The 15,560-nt window shown below is 42.0% G+C and overlaps 1 protein-coding gene across 2 annotated transcripts; it reads right to left on the minus strand.

The window, feature by feature from the left end:
- Positions 1-10,020: 10,020 nt before the first annotated feature.
- On the minus strand, positions 10,021-15,019 carry tsnaxip1 (translin-associated factor X interacting protein 1). 2 transcript variants are annotated; one of them, XM_040162728.2, is made up of 11 exons: positions 14,826-15,019; positions 14,479-14,578; positions 14,133-14,273; positions 13,945-14,038; positions 13,241-13,437; positions 12,995-13,136; positions 12,108-12,274; positions 11,863-11,976; positions 11,373-11,476; positions 11,045-11,168; positions 10,021-10,496 (listed from the first exon to the last, which is right to left on the minus strand). In XM_040162728.2, the coding sequence occupies exons 1-11, from the start codon at positions 14,879-14,881 to the stop codon at positions 10,470-10,472; spliced, it is 1,266 nt and encodes a 421-aa protein (XP_040018662.2). In that variant the 5' UTR covers positions 14,882-15,019; the 3' UTR covers positions 10,021-10,469. The 2 variants fall into 2 exon arrangements, with proteins under 2 accessions (XP_040018662.2, XP_040018661.2); XM_040162727.2 differs by having other exon boundaries at positions 10,021-10,787.
- Positions 15,020-15,560: the final 541 nt, after the last annotated feature.

Genomic DNA, 15,560 nt, shown 5'->3' on the forward strand with positions numbered 1-15,560 from the left:
TGCTTGAAATGTGCAGTTAACTACTTCCGCCATGAAAGATAAAGTTTTCCTTATTTATTGTCAATACATTCCCATCTCCCCTTTGCTACAGGTTGTTCATTTGCCTGCTGAGACGGTTCCTTCCTTGTTATATCCCCCCCCCCCCCCCCTCTATTCTACTCTCCCTCTGAACCATCTTTGCTGCTTCTGCATATGATATATTCATTTTCACTTTTAGCTGCTGCACTTCCACTGCCTTCTTTCTTACTTCACACCCACCATAGGCCACGCTATGTGCACCTCCGCAATTTGCACATTTGAGCTCTGTCCCGTCCTTACATTTCCCATCCTCATGTTCCCCTCCACATTTTCCACACTTTTGTTTGCCTTTGCACGCTGCTGCAATATGTCCGTATTTTTGACATTTGAAACACCTCAACGGCGGTGGGACATAAGCTCTTACATTGTACCTCATATATCCCACAGTGACTTTATCAGGCAACACTCTCTCTTGGAAATCCAGCAACACTGACGATCTTCCACCCTTTCCTCCACTGGGATACCAAATATAACTCCTCTCACAAAGGGCCCATCATTTATCTTCTTAGCACTCTCAACCACCATGTTGCACACCCTTTTCAGCTTCATTGCTTTCTCTCTCTGCTCCTCATCCTTACATTTGATCAACAAGCCGCCATCAGCCAGCACCTTGGCTATCAGAATATCACCCACTTTCTCCTTCAACCCGCGGGTCAGAGCCACCGGACTCACTTTCCTAATATAATTACCTTCCTTGAATCTCAAAATTACTTTGAACCCCACATTCCCAACAATCCTCCTCCTCATCCCCCTGCCCTCCTCTCTCCCTTCCAAACTACTACCAGATACACTATTACGATTCCTGGCTCGTTTATTTCTCCCTACTTGAGTCCAGTTATTGTACTCCATATCCTCACTCCCACTCTCTCCATCACTGTTCTCTCCCATCCTTAGTCCAGTCACAGATCAGTTTATGCACAATCCGCTGATACTATTTCTCCGTGATTTACGTCAACGCCAGACCGGTGGCTTGTGGGGATTGTAGTCTATTACATTTTGTGAGCCAATAAGTGTGCTGATTTGGTTTGGTTCCTCCTCATTTAATTTAAGGTAGCAAGACGGTCAGATAAGCGGCCAATTTGTATCGTAATGTGTATCGTTTCTGTTGCGACCATATAAACTAAACCTATTAATGGCAACGTCGCAGACTCACCAAGGTGACGTTTCGCAGTAACTATTAAATGGAATTGTGTAGTAACGTTAGGAAGCTACAAAGTAAATAAATCTGTAATGGCAATCTTAGGTTTGCTGCCCCTTTAGCTGGCTCGTTGTTGTTCAATTGCCATCAGGCACAGGTAGGAGTGATGTTTCGACGCAGACACACAAAAGATTTTCCAGCAATGATTGTGGTTGAGGTTTGTAGTTTATTGCAGGCAATTGTATAAACAGATGAAGATACCGGTTGAACGTGCTCCTATTGATGGTGGTCTGTCTTCGTGGTCTGGTGAGAACTGTCTGGTGCTCCCCTACCTGTGCCCTCGCTACCTGTCACCTACGTCCCTTATGTACACCCATGTGCACCTAATCACCACCACCTAGTGTCCAAAGTGTCAATATAAATACAGTCTAACAAACAAAATATACTTTTCCAACAACAACACATAATGGCCCCTACACACCGGCCCCTAATTGTCTTTTATAACAATTACCAAAAAATAATAAGCAAATGGGTTGGCAATTAATCCTCTTCAGTGATTCTTCAGTCTTCCTTTTTGAAGTAGTCATTTTTGGGGCCGGGGGCTCAAAACATGGCACCTGGTGGTATCTGGTCCTTACCACCAGGCCTTACTAAATCTCAGTTTCTTTCACCAGACATTTCTTCGTTATTGGTCTTTCCAATATTTTGTTTTTTGTCTGAAGTCGGACGGTACGCACAAGGCCTTGTGCATCTGCTTTCGTCTCCAGTATTCTACCCATTAACCAGGAGCCTCGTGGTTCAGTGGAGTCAACCACCACAACTATGTCACCTGGGGCAAAGTTCCTTTTTACCTTTGACCACCGCGGCCGTTCTTGTATTAATGGTAAGTACTCCTGTGTCCACCTTTGCCAGAAGAGATCTGCCATGTATTGTAATTGTCTCCATCTGCGCCTTAGATACAAGTCCTCTCTTACGAAGTCCAGGCGGTAGTATCGGCTTGGTTTTCAACAGGAGAAGGTGGTTTGGGGTGAGTGCTTCCAGGTACATTGGGTCCTTTAAGTGTTTGGTAATGGGTCGATCATTTAGAATTGCTTCAACTTCACAAATTAAAGTTTGCAATCCTTCATCATCCAGAACAGAGCGCAGCACGTTTCGGACCATGCGGATCAAACGCTCCCATACACCGCCGTGATGAGATCCTGCTGGGGTTAAAGTGCCAATTTAATTCCTTTCTGAAGCATAGCCGTCTGGATTTTGTTTGTTTTGTCTGGCATTGAGTGCTTCTCTCAATTCTCTTTCAGCTCCAATAAAGTTTGTTGCATTGTCTGATCTTAAAGACCGCACTTGACCTCGCCAACAAATAAATCTTGGTAGTGTATGGATGCAGGAGTCTGTGTCAAGAGTATATGCAACTTCGAGATGCACTGCCCTGCTTGCCATGCAGGTGAAGATTACGCCATATCTTTTAACAAGACTTCGTCCTCTTTTGATCGCTATAGGGCCAAAGTAGTCTACTCCTACATCTGTAAATGGAGGCGTGTCTGGTAGAATCCTTTCCAGGGGTAAGTCTGCCATTTTCTGTTCTCCAACTCTTCCCCGCAGTCGTTTGCACACAACACAGTTTGTTATGATCCTTCTTGCTGCAGAGTTAGCTTTGATAATCCAGTATTTTTTATGGAGTCGGGACAGCATATGTGGTGTAACTGTGCATGTCCAATTTGACTAAAGTTTGTGGGCTTCATGCAACGGTCCGCTTTTAACTCGGTCATGTTGTTTAGATCTGTCAGCCATTGTGTCCATTGTTGAGAAATGGTTTGGGGTATGTTTTCATCCCATCCAAGGTGTTTTCTACAGAGTTCCTGCATAATCAGTTTGGCTGGCAGAACAAATGGCGCCAGGAATCCAAAAGGGTCGTATACAGAGCCAACCACGGGCAGGATGCCGCGTCTGGTGTATGCTTGTGAGGGTGCAGTCATTCTGAACGTGAACACATCCGTCTCAACGCACCAGTGCAATCCTAGTGGAAAGTGAGTTTGGTTATCATCTTCAGCGGTCTTTCTTAGTGCAAAATTTGCACAACTCGGCGATGACACTGCTCCAAAGAGGTGTACTTTCATCCGATATTTGACGAGATCCTGCTGCACGTCACCATAGGAATCGCAAGTAGTCAATATGGTTGTCTGACACTTTGACCTGGTGAAACATTGCTTTGATGTCAGCCATCGGGGGAACAGGCTCTTGTCTGAATCTGAGGAGTACTCCTATAAGTGAGTTGGTAAGATCTGGACCCTGTAGCAATTGTTCATTGAGCGATGTTCCCTTGAAGCCAGCGCCGCAGTCGAAGACCACTCTCAAGGTTCCTTTCCTCGGGTGATACACCCCGTGATGTGGGATGTACCAGAGTTTCCCATCAGTACGATTCAGTTGATCCTCTGGTATCCTTTCCGCATAGCCGTTGTTAACCATTTCTTTGAGAAAAGTTGTATATTCTTCGCGAAACATCTAATTTTTAACAAACTTGCGTTTCAGGCTTTGGATGCGTTGCTCTGCTATGCAACGGTTGCTTGGCATACGGGGATTTTCTTGCTTGAAAGGTAAGTCTATGCAATAGTGACCATCTGTAATTTTTGATGAGTGATTCCCGATAAAGGAATTTTATTTCTTCTCTGGACATTTCCTCTGTTTCTTTGCTGGTTTCTTCATTGTAGTCGTGATTGTATTGTTTAACCAGTAGCTCCTCTAAGTTCACGATGGACAGTCGGTTTTACAGCAGCAGCAGGGCAGCCATTCTCATCCCTGCTGTTGTCTCCTCTCAAAGGACCATAGACGACCCACCCCAATAGGGTCCTCACAGCGTATGGTCCATTGGCTTGGCTATTGACCACCTCCCAAGGTTCCAATACCTTAGAAGCATTTGTGCCTATGAGCAGGTCAATGCCAGAATCTATTTCATGAATCTTGACGTCCTTCAAGTAAGGCCATTGATTCAGGTCTTCTTGTCTGAGAATGTTGAGCTTGGAAACAGGCATGATCTTGTGTGTAAATACATTGGGCAGTTGTATGAAATCAGTTTTGTCCAGACTTGATATCTCTAAACCTGGGATATGATGACTAGTCACAGGTTTCTCTTGATTCATTGTACGCAAAAGAATACTAGTCTTTTGTCCTGTTACATTCAGTCTTCTCATCAGGCTTTCTGTGCAGAAGGTGGCTGAGCTTCCATGGTCCAAAAACACATTCGTCTGCAACAGTGTCTCCCTTGGGGGTCTTCACTTGTACTGGAACAATAGAGAAGAGACATGAGATATGAGGTGAGAGAACAGCATTGCTCCCAATTGATTTTCCATCCAATTCTGTTTTCCTTCCTATGTCTCTTTGTTCAATCTGAAGTATTTCAGGATGATTTTTGTTGCAGATGTCACAAGTCAAACGACTATTGCAGTCTTTGTTCATTTGTCCTACTATCAAACAGCCAAAACAGACTCCCCTTTTCCTTAAGAAGTCGATTTTTTCCCTGTGCATCTTTTTCCTGATTTGTGGACACCGCACCAATGTGTGCCATCTCTCTCACAGAACAAACAGGAATTTTGAGGGTTAGTGACAGATACATTTTTCATTCCACTCGTCATTTTTTCTTGTATTGGCATTTCCACAGGTGTTGCAGTAGTTTCAAAACTGCTTCCTCTTGGTCTCGGCCTATCTCTTGCTGTGACATAGGTTTTGACAGATGTAGTTGTCTTAGCATCCTGGATGTTCCCAAAAAGTGGATCCGACAATATCTTCACATGTCTCTCCATGAAGTCTACCAAGTCAGAGAAACTAGCTCGACATCCATGTTGTTCCTGGAGCTGACATGCCCTATTCCTCCACTTGTCTCTGAGCTTGTAAGGCAGTTTCAGAAGAATGGTCTTCATACTGGGAGCGACGTTCAACTCCTCCATATAGATGAGCTGTTCCATTGCATTGCAACAACCTCTCGGGAATAATGAAAACGCTTGCAATGCTTTCACGTCCTCTGGCTTGATCGCTGGCCAGGCAAATGCTTTGTCCATGTATGCTGTAGCAATCTCATGTTCGCTACCAAAATGTTCTTTATGCAGCTCCTTTGCCCTTTTATAGCCCTTAGTCGAAGACGAATGTTGACAGCTGTGGACTAAATCTTTTGGATACCCTCTGGTATATTGCTCTAGGAAATGCAGGCAGTCGCTGTAGTCATCAGTCTTTCTTTCCACTCCTCTCTCGAATGCCCTGATGAAAACTCCATATTGCAAGTGTTGTGTTCAAAAATGAAGAAACGCCGGACGGACAGAGGTCATCGCTGATCAAAAGGTTAAAATCAAATGTATTTAATAAAGGAGATGGCGTTGTGGTAAAAAGAACATCTCAGCTGAGGAGCCGCTGGTCTCAGCGACCAACAGGCCCCAGGTCAGTCCTTTGACCATCCCTAGTGCCCGTCTGTAGCCTCCACCAGTGAACTCGAGAACAATGGTTCCTACAGGTATTTATAACAATGCTTAAAGGTGTGAAAGTCAGTGTCCACACCTCTGGGAGTGGTCTTCTGGTGAGTTCAATGTAACTTGGATTTCGAATGATCCTTAGTCAATATCAGTTGTTGTGCAAGTATTACATGCATGCATTCCAGTTGATTACATTACATCAAATACAATCATAACTGTGCATTGGTATTATTCTATTACAGTTTCAGATTTACAGGGGTTTTACAATATTGATTACACAGTTTCAGAATCATGGCTGTATTCTGGTGTACACTATATGCATTTTTATTAATTTTATGAACCGGGTCGTATATTTGTTTCTAATATCCTACACGAGGGATCCCCATCATAAACGGGAATGTCTCTCGGTGGTAAAGTAGAAGAGAGATTGTGTTGAGCTAGAAGAGTGGTTATGTCACTTTGCTTCTGAATGATGTGATAGATATCACCTTGATTATGATCATTATATCCAGGTTGTGTTAGAGGAGTCATATCCTGAGCTCTAACAGATGGTCCATTAGCGCTTTCCTTTGGCTGAACAACCTGTTGCTGGGAAGAAGATTCTGTTCCCGTCCGCACATTCAGTCTTTCTTGCACTTGCTCGGGTAAATAGGTGTTTGCATGTGGATTCTCTTTGACTGACCTTTTCCTTTGAACAGCTCCTTTTTCCAAATAAGAGTTCATCCCGTCTGACACTCGATGTCAGATTAGGGCTGCAACAACGAATCGATAAAATCGATTAAAATCGATTATTAAAAGCGTTGGCAACGAATTTCATTATCGATTCGTTGTGTCGCGCGATTATTACGTCACTCAATCAGTTGCGGAGATGCGCGCGGAGCAAAAATAAAAATAAAGGCGCCGAGCCGACGTAATGGAAAGAGCAGCCGGCAGTTGTTTGTTCGAGACGTCTGTTCGACTAGTCGTCTAAGGTGTGCGAGCGTGGGGGGTCCCGGTCCACGTTGTCCCGTTTTGACGTAACAAGCCTCCTGTTTACTCGTCATCCAGCTGATCAAGCTAGAGTTAGCTCGCTAACAACAGCAGTAAAGCAGTTAGCAAGACGAAGATACGTTTTTATTTACTCGCCTCTTTTGGACCATTCATTTTTCAATGTGTTGTCTGATATTTTGTGCTTTGTCCCATATCGGTTATTGTTGACAAATATATTTGTGTGTGTGGTACTTTTTGATGCTGTCATATATGGTAGTCCAGTGCGCTTGCGCATTTACTGTGGGTTATACGGTAGTTGATGTTATGCATGTAAAGGGAGACACATGGTGATCCATTAAATCAACTAAGAAGCCTCTAATGCATTTATTTACAAATGCCATTTTAAATTCATCTCATAGCGCTTTTTTAGCTGTATGCATTTACTTAACTTGCACTACAATGATGGTAATAATTTAATGAATATGCTTCAAGTGAACATGAGGGTGTGTTTGTGAGTGTAGTATAGAGAACTAGTTCTGACGAATTTGAGGTTCTGTTTTAGAATAAAGGGTTGGAAATTAAAGCTTTTTAATGCAGTTTAAAAAAAAAATCTGATTAATCGAAGAAATAATCGACCGATTAATCGATTATCAAAATAATCGTTAGTTGCAGCCCTACTCTTGAGCTATTTCTTGATTCAAGTACATTGATTTTTGCATTGGTTGTTGCCAGTTCAGTCTCTAGTTCCAGTTGTTCTTTCTTCCTTTTCAGTTGTTCTTCCTGCACCTCCAGCTCATGCATTTTCTGCAGAGCGGCGACCCGTTCCACGAGAGCAGCATTTTCTGCATGAGCTTTAATGCGAGCAGAGGATGTTGAAGATGCACGTGATGAAGAACTTGATTTGTGGCTTGATTTGGGTTTTGACACATTAGAAATATTGTCATCCGGTCCAACGTCATCTGTGATTACATTTTCAGCAATGGTATGCGTTGTATGCCATCCAACCTCTGAAAACCACACATTTAAATCCTGTATAAAACCATCAAAAGTTGTCATTTTTTGTTGAAATCAGTGATTTGGCTTTTCAAGTTCATTTTCAGGCAATGGTAACTTCACCAATGACTCATGACTTCTTTTGGCATCATTACAGAGGTTGATTAATGTAACCAAGTTAGATTGCACTTCATTTGCATTCCCTTTTGATTTCATGAGCTCTTCTAAAACTCCATTGACTTCTTAGCTTGCTTACATTTCAAGTTTCTTGCTTTCCGACAGTTTTCAATGAACATTTCCAAACCTTTATCAGTGTGTCTAGTAACCCTTTTTCCTTTTTCAGAATCCAGTGCAATATCGCCATCTTGTGACCGAACGTCAGACTTGACTAAGGACATATTTGTTTCGCTCTAAGTGATCCAGTAAACCGCACTGAAGGCAGAATGCGTCGAGCAGCTTATATTGTATTGAGAGTCAACGAGATTCTGTGTTGCGGTTTCTGGTCCTATAGCTTTTCCAATAAAGCTTAGCGTTGCACGTACCTCCTCCGCTGGCTCCTTGTTGTTTGGAGTTTCCGATCTCCTTCCATCAGCTCGCACAGGTGGCGTCAATCTTCCGTGGATTGGGCCGGCCCCGTCTGCCCCGGCAATCCTTATCCAGTTCCAGTACTTTCACCGGCTCAATTTTCACTCATAGAGCGCAGTTCTCACTTAATGTAATGGCAATCTTAGGTTTGCTGCCCCTTTAGCTGGCTCGTTGTTGTTGTTCTTTGCCATCAGGCACAGGTGGGAGTGATGTTTCGACGCAGACACACAAAAGATTTTCCAGCGATGATTGTGGTTGAGGTTTGTAGTTTATTGCAGGCAATTGTATAAACAGATGAAGATACCGGTTGAACGTGCTCCTATTGATGGTGGTCTGTCTTCGTGGTCTGGTGAGAAGTGTCTGGTGCTCCCCTACCTGTGCCCTCGCTACCTGTCACCTACGTCCCTTATGTACACCCATGTGCACCTAATCACCACCACCTAGTGTGCAAAGTGTCAATATAAATACAGTCTAACAAACAAAATATACTTTGCCAACTATTGCTATTGCTGGATGACGGATAACCTACAAGCTGGATAGTTCCACCATGCTTAAATGTTACATGGTCACAGAAAACTGGCACTGGGCCGGTGGCTGTGTGGTGCGTTCGTCCACCTTACTCCCCACCGCTAACTAGCCGGCTATCCTGGCAAGCAGCTTTACTGACATATTATCACCATAACGAAGTTAAATGATCACAGGAAAAGAATGTTCAATGCCCATTCTATTTGTATTCTATTTCTATGCTACAGTCACCACAAAATCTAATTGTGTAGAGAGAGTAAGCGGAAGACAAAGCCAGGAACTGGTGCATGGAGGCAAATTGATGAGGGGTCTGCCCAGACAATGCTCCAGCTTGACAATAAAAATGATAATTAGATACCACAAGACGGTGCACTTAAGAGAGCGGTAAGCCAGCTGGCGTGAGCAGTCGGAGAGCATTCTTAAAACAAGGCAAGAGGATGACAGTAAGAACACAAACGTGCACCTTCTGGGCAAATAACAGTAAAAGGGCTTTGTGTCGCAGATATTTGTGGGTCTCTGACAAAGCGTCTGTGCTGCCCGACACCCAACACATCAGCGTAGGAGGCTTCTGCACGCTAGTGTTGTGGAAGGAGGACTTGTTCTTCTTTGGCAAGTCATCAAATCACACACTGGGGCTCACAGGTCACAATCTGTCCTGCTCCGTACCTCATGTTTTGCCTTTGTTTCATCTCATTTCGTTCAGTCATGTTAAGTGTTTCCTGTTTTATGTTTGACAAAGTGTTCTACGTTCACGACATCAAACCCAAACCAAAGCCATGACTGGCTGTGACAAACGGATGATTGTGTAAGAAGTGTAAGCCCAATTGAACTCTCAGCAGTGCAGCCTCCACGTTCTTCTTTTGCCGTTTTTCGTAAAGTTGTGCAAAGAAAGTATCTTTTAGAGATTGTTTTCTGTACCATCTGTTAACATGGCGACATATTTTCATGCAGAACACGCGCGTCTTTCAGTTAATGAATAACCATATTCATTGTGTGACTGTTTCTTGGTGAAGGTCAGTGCTCAAGCGGATTATCCAGGAGTTGGAACTTATTGGTCGAGAGTAGCATTCAATTGGAGTTTTTCAAGGGGGATGAACAGTTTTGCACTGTGTGTTGTTCCTCTTGGTTTCTCCAGCCATCACAGTGCAAAGTCACCTGACTACTGCAGTCTAAAAACATAAAAAACCTTGGGTTTTTATGTTTGCAGTTAAAAAACCTTGGGTTTTTATGTTTTTATGGGTTCTTGGGTTTTTAAATAAAACGACCAATACAGTGTAATGTCTTATCCAAATATTTAATTGGATTGGTTTTGAGATATGAACAAATATCTGTGGCATGCATTTTCATTTTCAGCCTTTTTTACAAGAGCATTTGAAAAGGAAATTCCAAGTTATAAATTTAAAGTAAAAGGTCATGATGTATACAGTACCAATCAATTTAATTTAATTCAATGACAAAGTGTGTCCAAAACATTAACTACTGTTTGAAAACGTCTAAGTCTTAAACATGCTTAAACATTGTGCTTTTTGTCAAATTTGCAAGGCAACATCTTTGGGGAAAGATATTTTCAAACATTACGTCAACAAGAAACCGTAAAACTTACATTTACAGAGATAAAGAGTTTATCTGGGGTGGTTACTTTTTCGAAAAACATCACACATTCATTAATCTCTTCCTCCAGACCACATACTTCAAGGCCTTTTGAGGCGAGCCCGTATGCAGATTCACCATCTGCACTCAAGCTGTAAGAACTGCAACACACCAGAATGAATAGTGCGGCTCTTTAGTGTTTCACATGCAGTACACAATATGAATTACATCAGCTAGTCAAATATATCTTAATTTAGATACTGTCTTTGCAGTACGCATTTTCTGTTTCCTGTGTTTAATCTGATGAGCCAGCAAGTTGTTGTACTTTTCTTAACGAACAATCCATGAAATGTAACAACAACATTAAATCAATCGCTGGCTGGACCGGAAGTGGATGCATCATTTTCCTCTGACTCTCCTACAGCGGGAGGTATGGCTCGATTTTCTCCTTGCTGTTAATAGAAATTGAAACAAATTTGACAAAATGAGCAGTAACCCTAAAATATGTATTGGGACCCCTTCATTTTTACACATTTTGATATGTCGCAGAAACAGGGGAGCTGTGTTCCAGGAGGACTCCAAATAATTTCTCCCTATAAGAGTACAACGGTCTGAGAGCGAATACAGATTCAGGCCAAATACCACAGTTGGGGAGTTATAAGAACTCAAATCAGCCTGAGAAGACAGTGTAACCTCTGGTGGTACGTACCAGGCTGTGGAGGCTCTGAGAGGAGACGCTGTCATCGCTGTTGCCTGGTTCGCGTCGAGTCGAGTCCAGAAGTTCATCTGTTCCCTGGTCTGACTTGAGAGGGAGCGCCGTCCTCAAGGCCATCCTGTACAAACAAGCATGAACACGAAATACTCTCTTTTGACGAGAGAGAACAGAAGCGCTTCACCTTTTGCTGAATGATTTATATGTAACGTTTTTTTTCTGAATTCAGTGTTGAATGATAGAGGCTTGTTCGTCTATGTGAATAAATACGCAGCGACCGCAATTGTGGGTGTGTGGATCCGTTTGCAAATATTTTTTTTATCACCTAAACTCCTGGACGGGGAGGTTGCCGCTCTCAGGGTCGTCGGAGTTGATCGGGTCTTTGAGGCGGTCGGATCGACTCTGTCTATGAAACAAATTCTCCTCCATCTGAAAAACAACAAACAGCTTTTTAATGGAAACAGTGGCAGAAAATGCTTGTTCGCCTTCATGCCACGGGCTATGGGAGAAGTTCTATTCTACTCTGGTATTTAGCTTAGCCCAAGAAATGAAACACGGGTAACAGCTAAAGTCACTCACTATTTGTTTCTATTAACTCCAAACAAATTCTAGGGATATAATGAACAATTAGTAAACTGGTAAGCCGGTCTTTGTTTAAAAAGTAAAGAGTCCCCTGTTCGGCTTTATGCTAAGCTAAGGCAGGCTGAGCTGGCTGTGTTCCCTTGCATTTAGGGAGTGCCAACAAACTATTTAGCTTCCAATTTGGACACACAACTCAATAGCTGTTGAATAATGGGTGTTATGAAGTAGGCTACCTGCACGGTAACGAGGTCCTGGGTCTCCATCTGCATGCTGCCTCTTTTATGGAGCTGCAGCAAGGTGTCATACTCACTCTTCAACTGGTCAAAGTCGCCCTGCAGCCTCTTCAACTGGACAGGCCAGAAAACACGAACAAACAACACCACGCTAGGGACTGTTAGAATTGGAAATTGTGCATTCTGTGTATGTGTACGTGGAGGTGTGCTCAGCGTGTATGGTGTATGCGTCTGTATGTGGCCACCTGTAGGAGGTTCTGTTTGTGTGTTTGTTCCAGGGTGTCCCAGTTGCGTTTCGGCACGACATCCCAGTAGTCTGCCTTCATCCTGTTGAGCTCCTCCTGGACTTGAGTCAGGTCTTTCCGACACACATTCAGAGCGAGCTGCAGCTCCACAGGGTCCTTGGCCACTTCTATCACAATGGAAGGAATACCAGAACAAAATAAGATGTATATGCATCAAATTGCAAAATGTAGGTGGGAATATATTCATAAAATCCTAAAATTTAAATTTAAATTTTACGTGACATGCTTTCTTCCAGATTGTGTCATGAAATCCAGAACGTACTTTCACTGCCGGTACTACCACACCTCATTTTTGAATGGATAAAACAGACTGTATAAAATGTTTTGATTAATGACCTTAACATATGCTCGTAGGTGGGGCTTCTAACTTTGGACAAAGTCAGGGTTGCTGTTCCCTGTTTCCAGTACTGGAGCTAAGCTGAGATAAATGACTGTAAGAAAGTGCAAAACTATTATTCAGAGCGCAAAGTGCAAATCAGTGGGCAACGTTTTCAATGAGAAATACTATCTGCAACTGACAATCATTTTCATTATTGATTCATGTGTATTTTATTAGAAAATTACATACACATTAATCAATAATTAATAATTTGATGAGATAAATGTCAGAAACTGGTCAAATGTGCACATCACATCCCAAGTGAAGTCTTTAAATAACTGGTTTTCTGCAATGTAAAAACCAAACTTATCCAGTTTACAATCCTAAAACCTAATAAAACCTGGAAATATTCAATTTTCAAAAGCCTGTAACAGTATTTAAAAACAAAATAACTTAATTGAATTTTCTTCTAATTAGTTTTTAGTGGATGGACTGACTGCAGTTCTACCTGTGTTTTCATCGCTGGGACGGTCCCCATTCACGGAGCCTCTTGTTAGATGATTAAGCTGACAGATCAGCAGTTGCCGAGCATCCCGCTCCTCCCTGTACTGCAGATACTGGTTGGACAGTTCAGACCGCAGGCGGTCCACCTGGAAAGAATAGAAGTGGCCTTATTATCCCGCTGAACCTCAAACGAAGCTTTTGGGATTATAAAAAAAGGAACTTTAATGGATTTAGCATGTATAGCGCGTACCACTGCCTGCATGTCCTTTTCCTTCTCCCTGCTGGCCTCAACGTCCCTCTGCAGTTGCTGCTTCTCCCTTTTCAAGACTCCAATCTCAGCCTGCTCCTCTGCCCAGCGAGCTTGAATCCTCCTGTCACAATCCTCTGTCACCAACCTCAGATGGGATCGGAGGGGCATCAGTTCTTGAATTTTATTTTGCTGATATGCTGAACGGATAAAAAAAGCATTAAAATGGTCTATTGTGAAACTCGCAGACTGAAACAATTACTCAAATGAAATGAAAAACGATTGAGCAATCTGGAGACATCAATCACGTCAAGTATCTGGGACGATGTGATGGGGACTTGCCAATGTGTTTTAAAAACTTTTACAAAGTTAATTAGAAAATAAAGACTTTGGACAAGTCTTAAAGCTGTGAGATTGGCATTTTGTAATATTTGTGCCAATGACTGATAAACTCAAACATTTCAAATCGAAAATATGGTTGTCACTTAATTAAATCTTTTCTATAAATAAATAGCACATAAGCTGATTGTGCAAGTTAGATTAATGCTCTGTGTGTGTTTCTGAAAGATCTGATGTTCTATGTATGTTCCCAATTTCTAACTTTTTAAACATTTTTAGCAAAACTCACATGGCACCTTAATGTCTGCCTGGTATTAACTTCACCTCGATCAAATCCAATTATTATTAAGAAATTAAAATGCTCTGACCTAAAGTGTTTTCATATTCCTTTTTGATGGCAGCAAGAAGCGGTTGGTAGGTTTTGAACTCTTTGATGAAGCAACCAAAGACATCACGGTAGACCTGTAGCCAGATCAAGACATGTGAGTAGCCCCTCTAACTGTGTATTGAATTTGTTTTTGTAAAAAAACAACAACCACAAAACACAACATAGCACCTGTAGTTTCAGTTCCTGGAATTTTGGCTCATGGGAGCTGATCGTATGGAGCTCCTTGTTCACGTAGCTTTCCATGTGCATCAGGAGTTGAGGCTTCCTCCCTGGGCCTGAATAAATGTAACTGCTACCTTTCGAGCTAAACTAGAGGGCGCGACCCATGCACACACACACACACACACACACACACACACGCACACGCACAGACACAGCTTTGTTAGTGCTTCAATCATACAGTATTTGCAGCCAGCATATAATAGTCCACTTGATCTGTTCATTATTCATTAACATGAAGTAGGCTATCCGCCAGGTTCAATGATTACCTAACTTAGTTACCTGGTTTTCTTACCTCTGTCACTGCAGGTTGAACAGCCCCGGCACTTTCTCCTTCTTGTCCTTCCACAGATGTCTGGACAATGTCATTTTGTAGTCTATGCTCATATGTCAGTCTAAAAAAAAAGATACATTGAACCCTGTAGTTTAGTTAACGCAAACTGTAGTAACGTTAGCCCTTTTGGTTTGGTAACAAGCTAGTGAATTACAAATAATATAATAACTGTTATATTTTTGACATATGGAAAGTTACAAGTAAGTTTAATACGTTTACAAAGCTGCAATGTTTCTATATTTCGTTATTCCAATAATATCCCAGGTTTACTACATAGAATTGAAAAAACAGGCATTAACTTGACTTGCCTTTCTTTTTGTGATAGTGTTAATGGTGGACGTTTTATATCCTTATTAAATGACATCTCTAGCGACTTTGTTGAGGCTGGATAACATAATAACCCCTTGGCCTGTTGATATTGTTGAATATGACTAGCTCCAAGTTGACATTAGCATCGGAAAAATCACAACACTGCAACATGGTTTCCATGGTAACAAGGACTGACCACGCAGCAGGACCCTCGCAGTTGACCGCGGCGCGCCTAACTAGTATTCACATTTTGTAAGAGGAAAACATTCCTTTTGAAAGGAATTCACGTAGACTTTCTCCAACCATGGAAAACAATTTGTTTAGGAATGCTTCTATACAGCTGTCAACTCTGACGTTTACCAATGACAGAAATTTGACAGAAAAAAGTATTTCATATCAACTGCACCTTTCAGAATGCCACAGTATAATAGGCCTAATATCCTAAAGATAAAAAACACACACGAACCAAATCATTTAAAAACGTTTGAGACACATTTAGAGACAAAAACACACTTCTTTCTGTTGTTCTGGAGAAAATAATACCTTCGTCAATTGGTGTCCATGCATAGCAAAGCTTTAGATGCTCCACATTCTCATGTAACACATATGCTAACAATTGGGGATGTAGTTAAAATTATATATCGTTAACGTTCTTAAAAAACGTTCCATAAATGTAACTGCTGAAAAACTACATTTCCTAGCTGTCTCTCTCATTGAAAGCCCTTAACCAAGAT

Source organism: Gasterosteus aculeatus, chromosome X, assembly GCF_964276395.1.
Source record: "Gasterosteus aculeatus chromosome X, fGasAcu3.hap1.1, whole genome shotgun sequence".
Taxonomy (NCBI): Eukaryota; Metazoa; Chordata; class Actinopteri; order Perciformes; family Gasterosteidae; genus Gasterosteus; species Gasterosteus aculeatus.

Bases quoted from the DNA above. Each gene is read 5' to 3' on its own strand.
- tsnaxip1 (XM_040162727.2), bottom strand. From the start codon at position 14,881: ATGTCATTTAATAAGGATATAAAACGTCCACCATTAACACTATCACAA. The intron at 14,579-14,825 runs GCAAGTCAAGTT...CTTTTTTTTTAG, and splicing joins ACACTATCACAAAAAGAAAG to ACTGACATATGAGCATAGAC. The intron at 12,275-12,994 runs GTAGAACTGCAG...CCATTGTGATAG, and splicing joins TCCCAGCGATGAAAACACAG to AAGTGGCCAAGGACCCTGTG.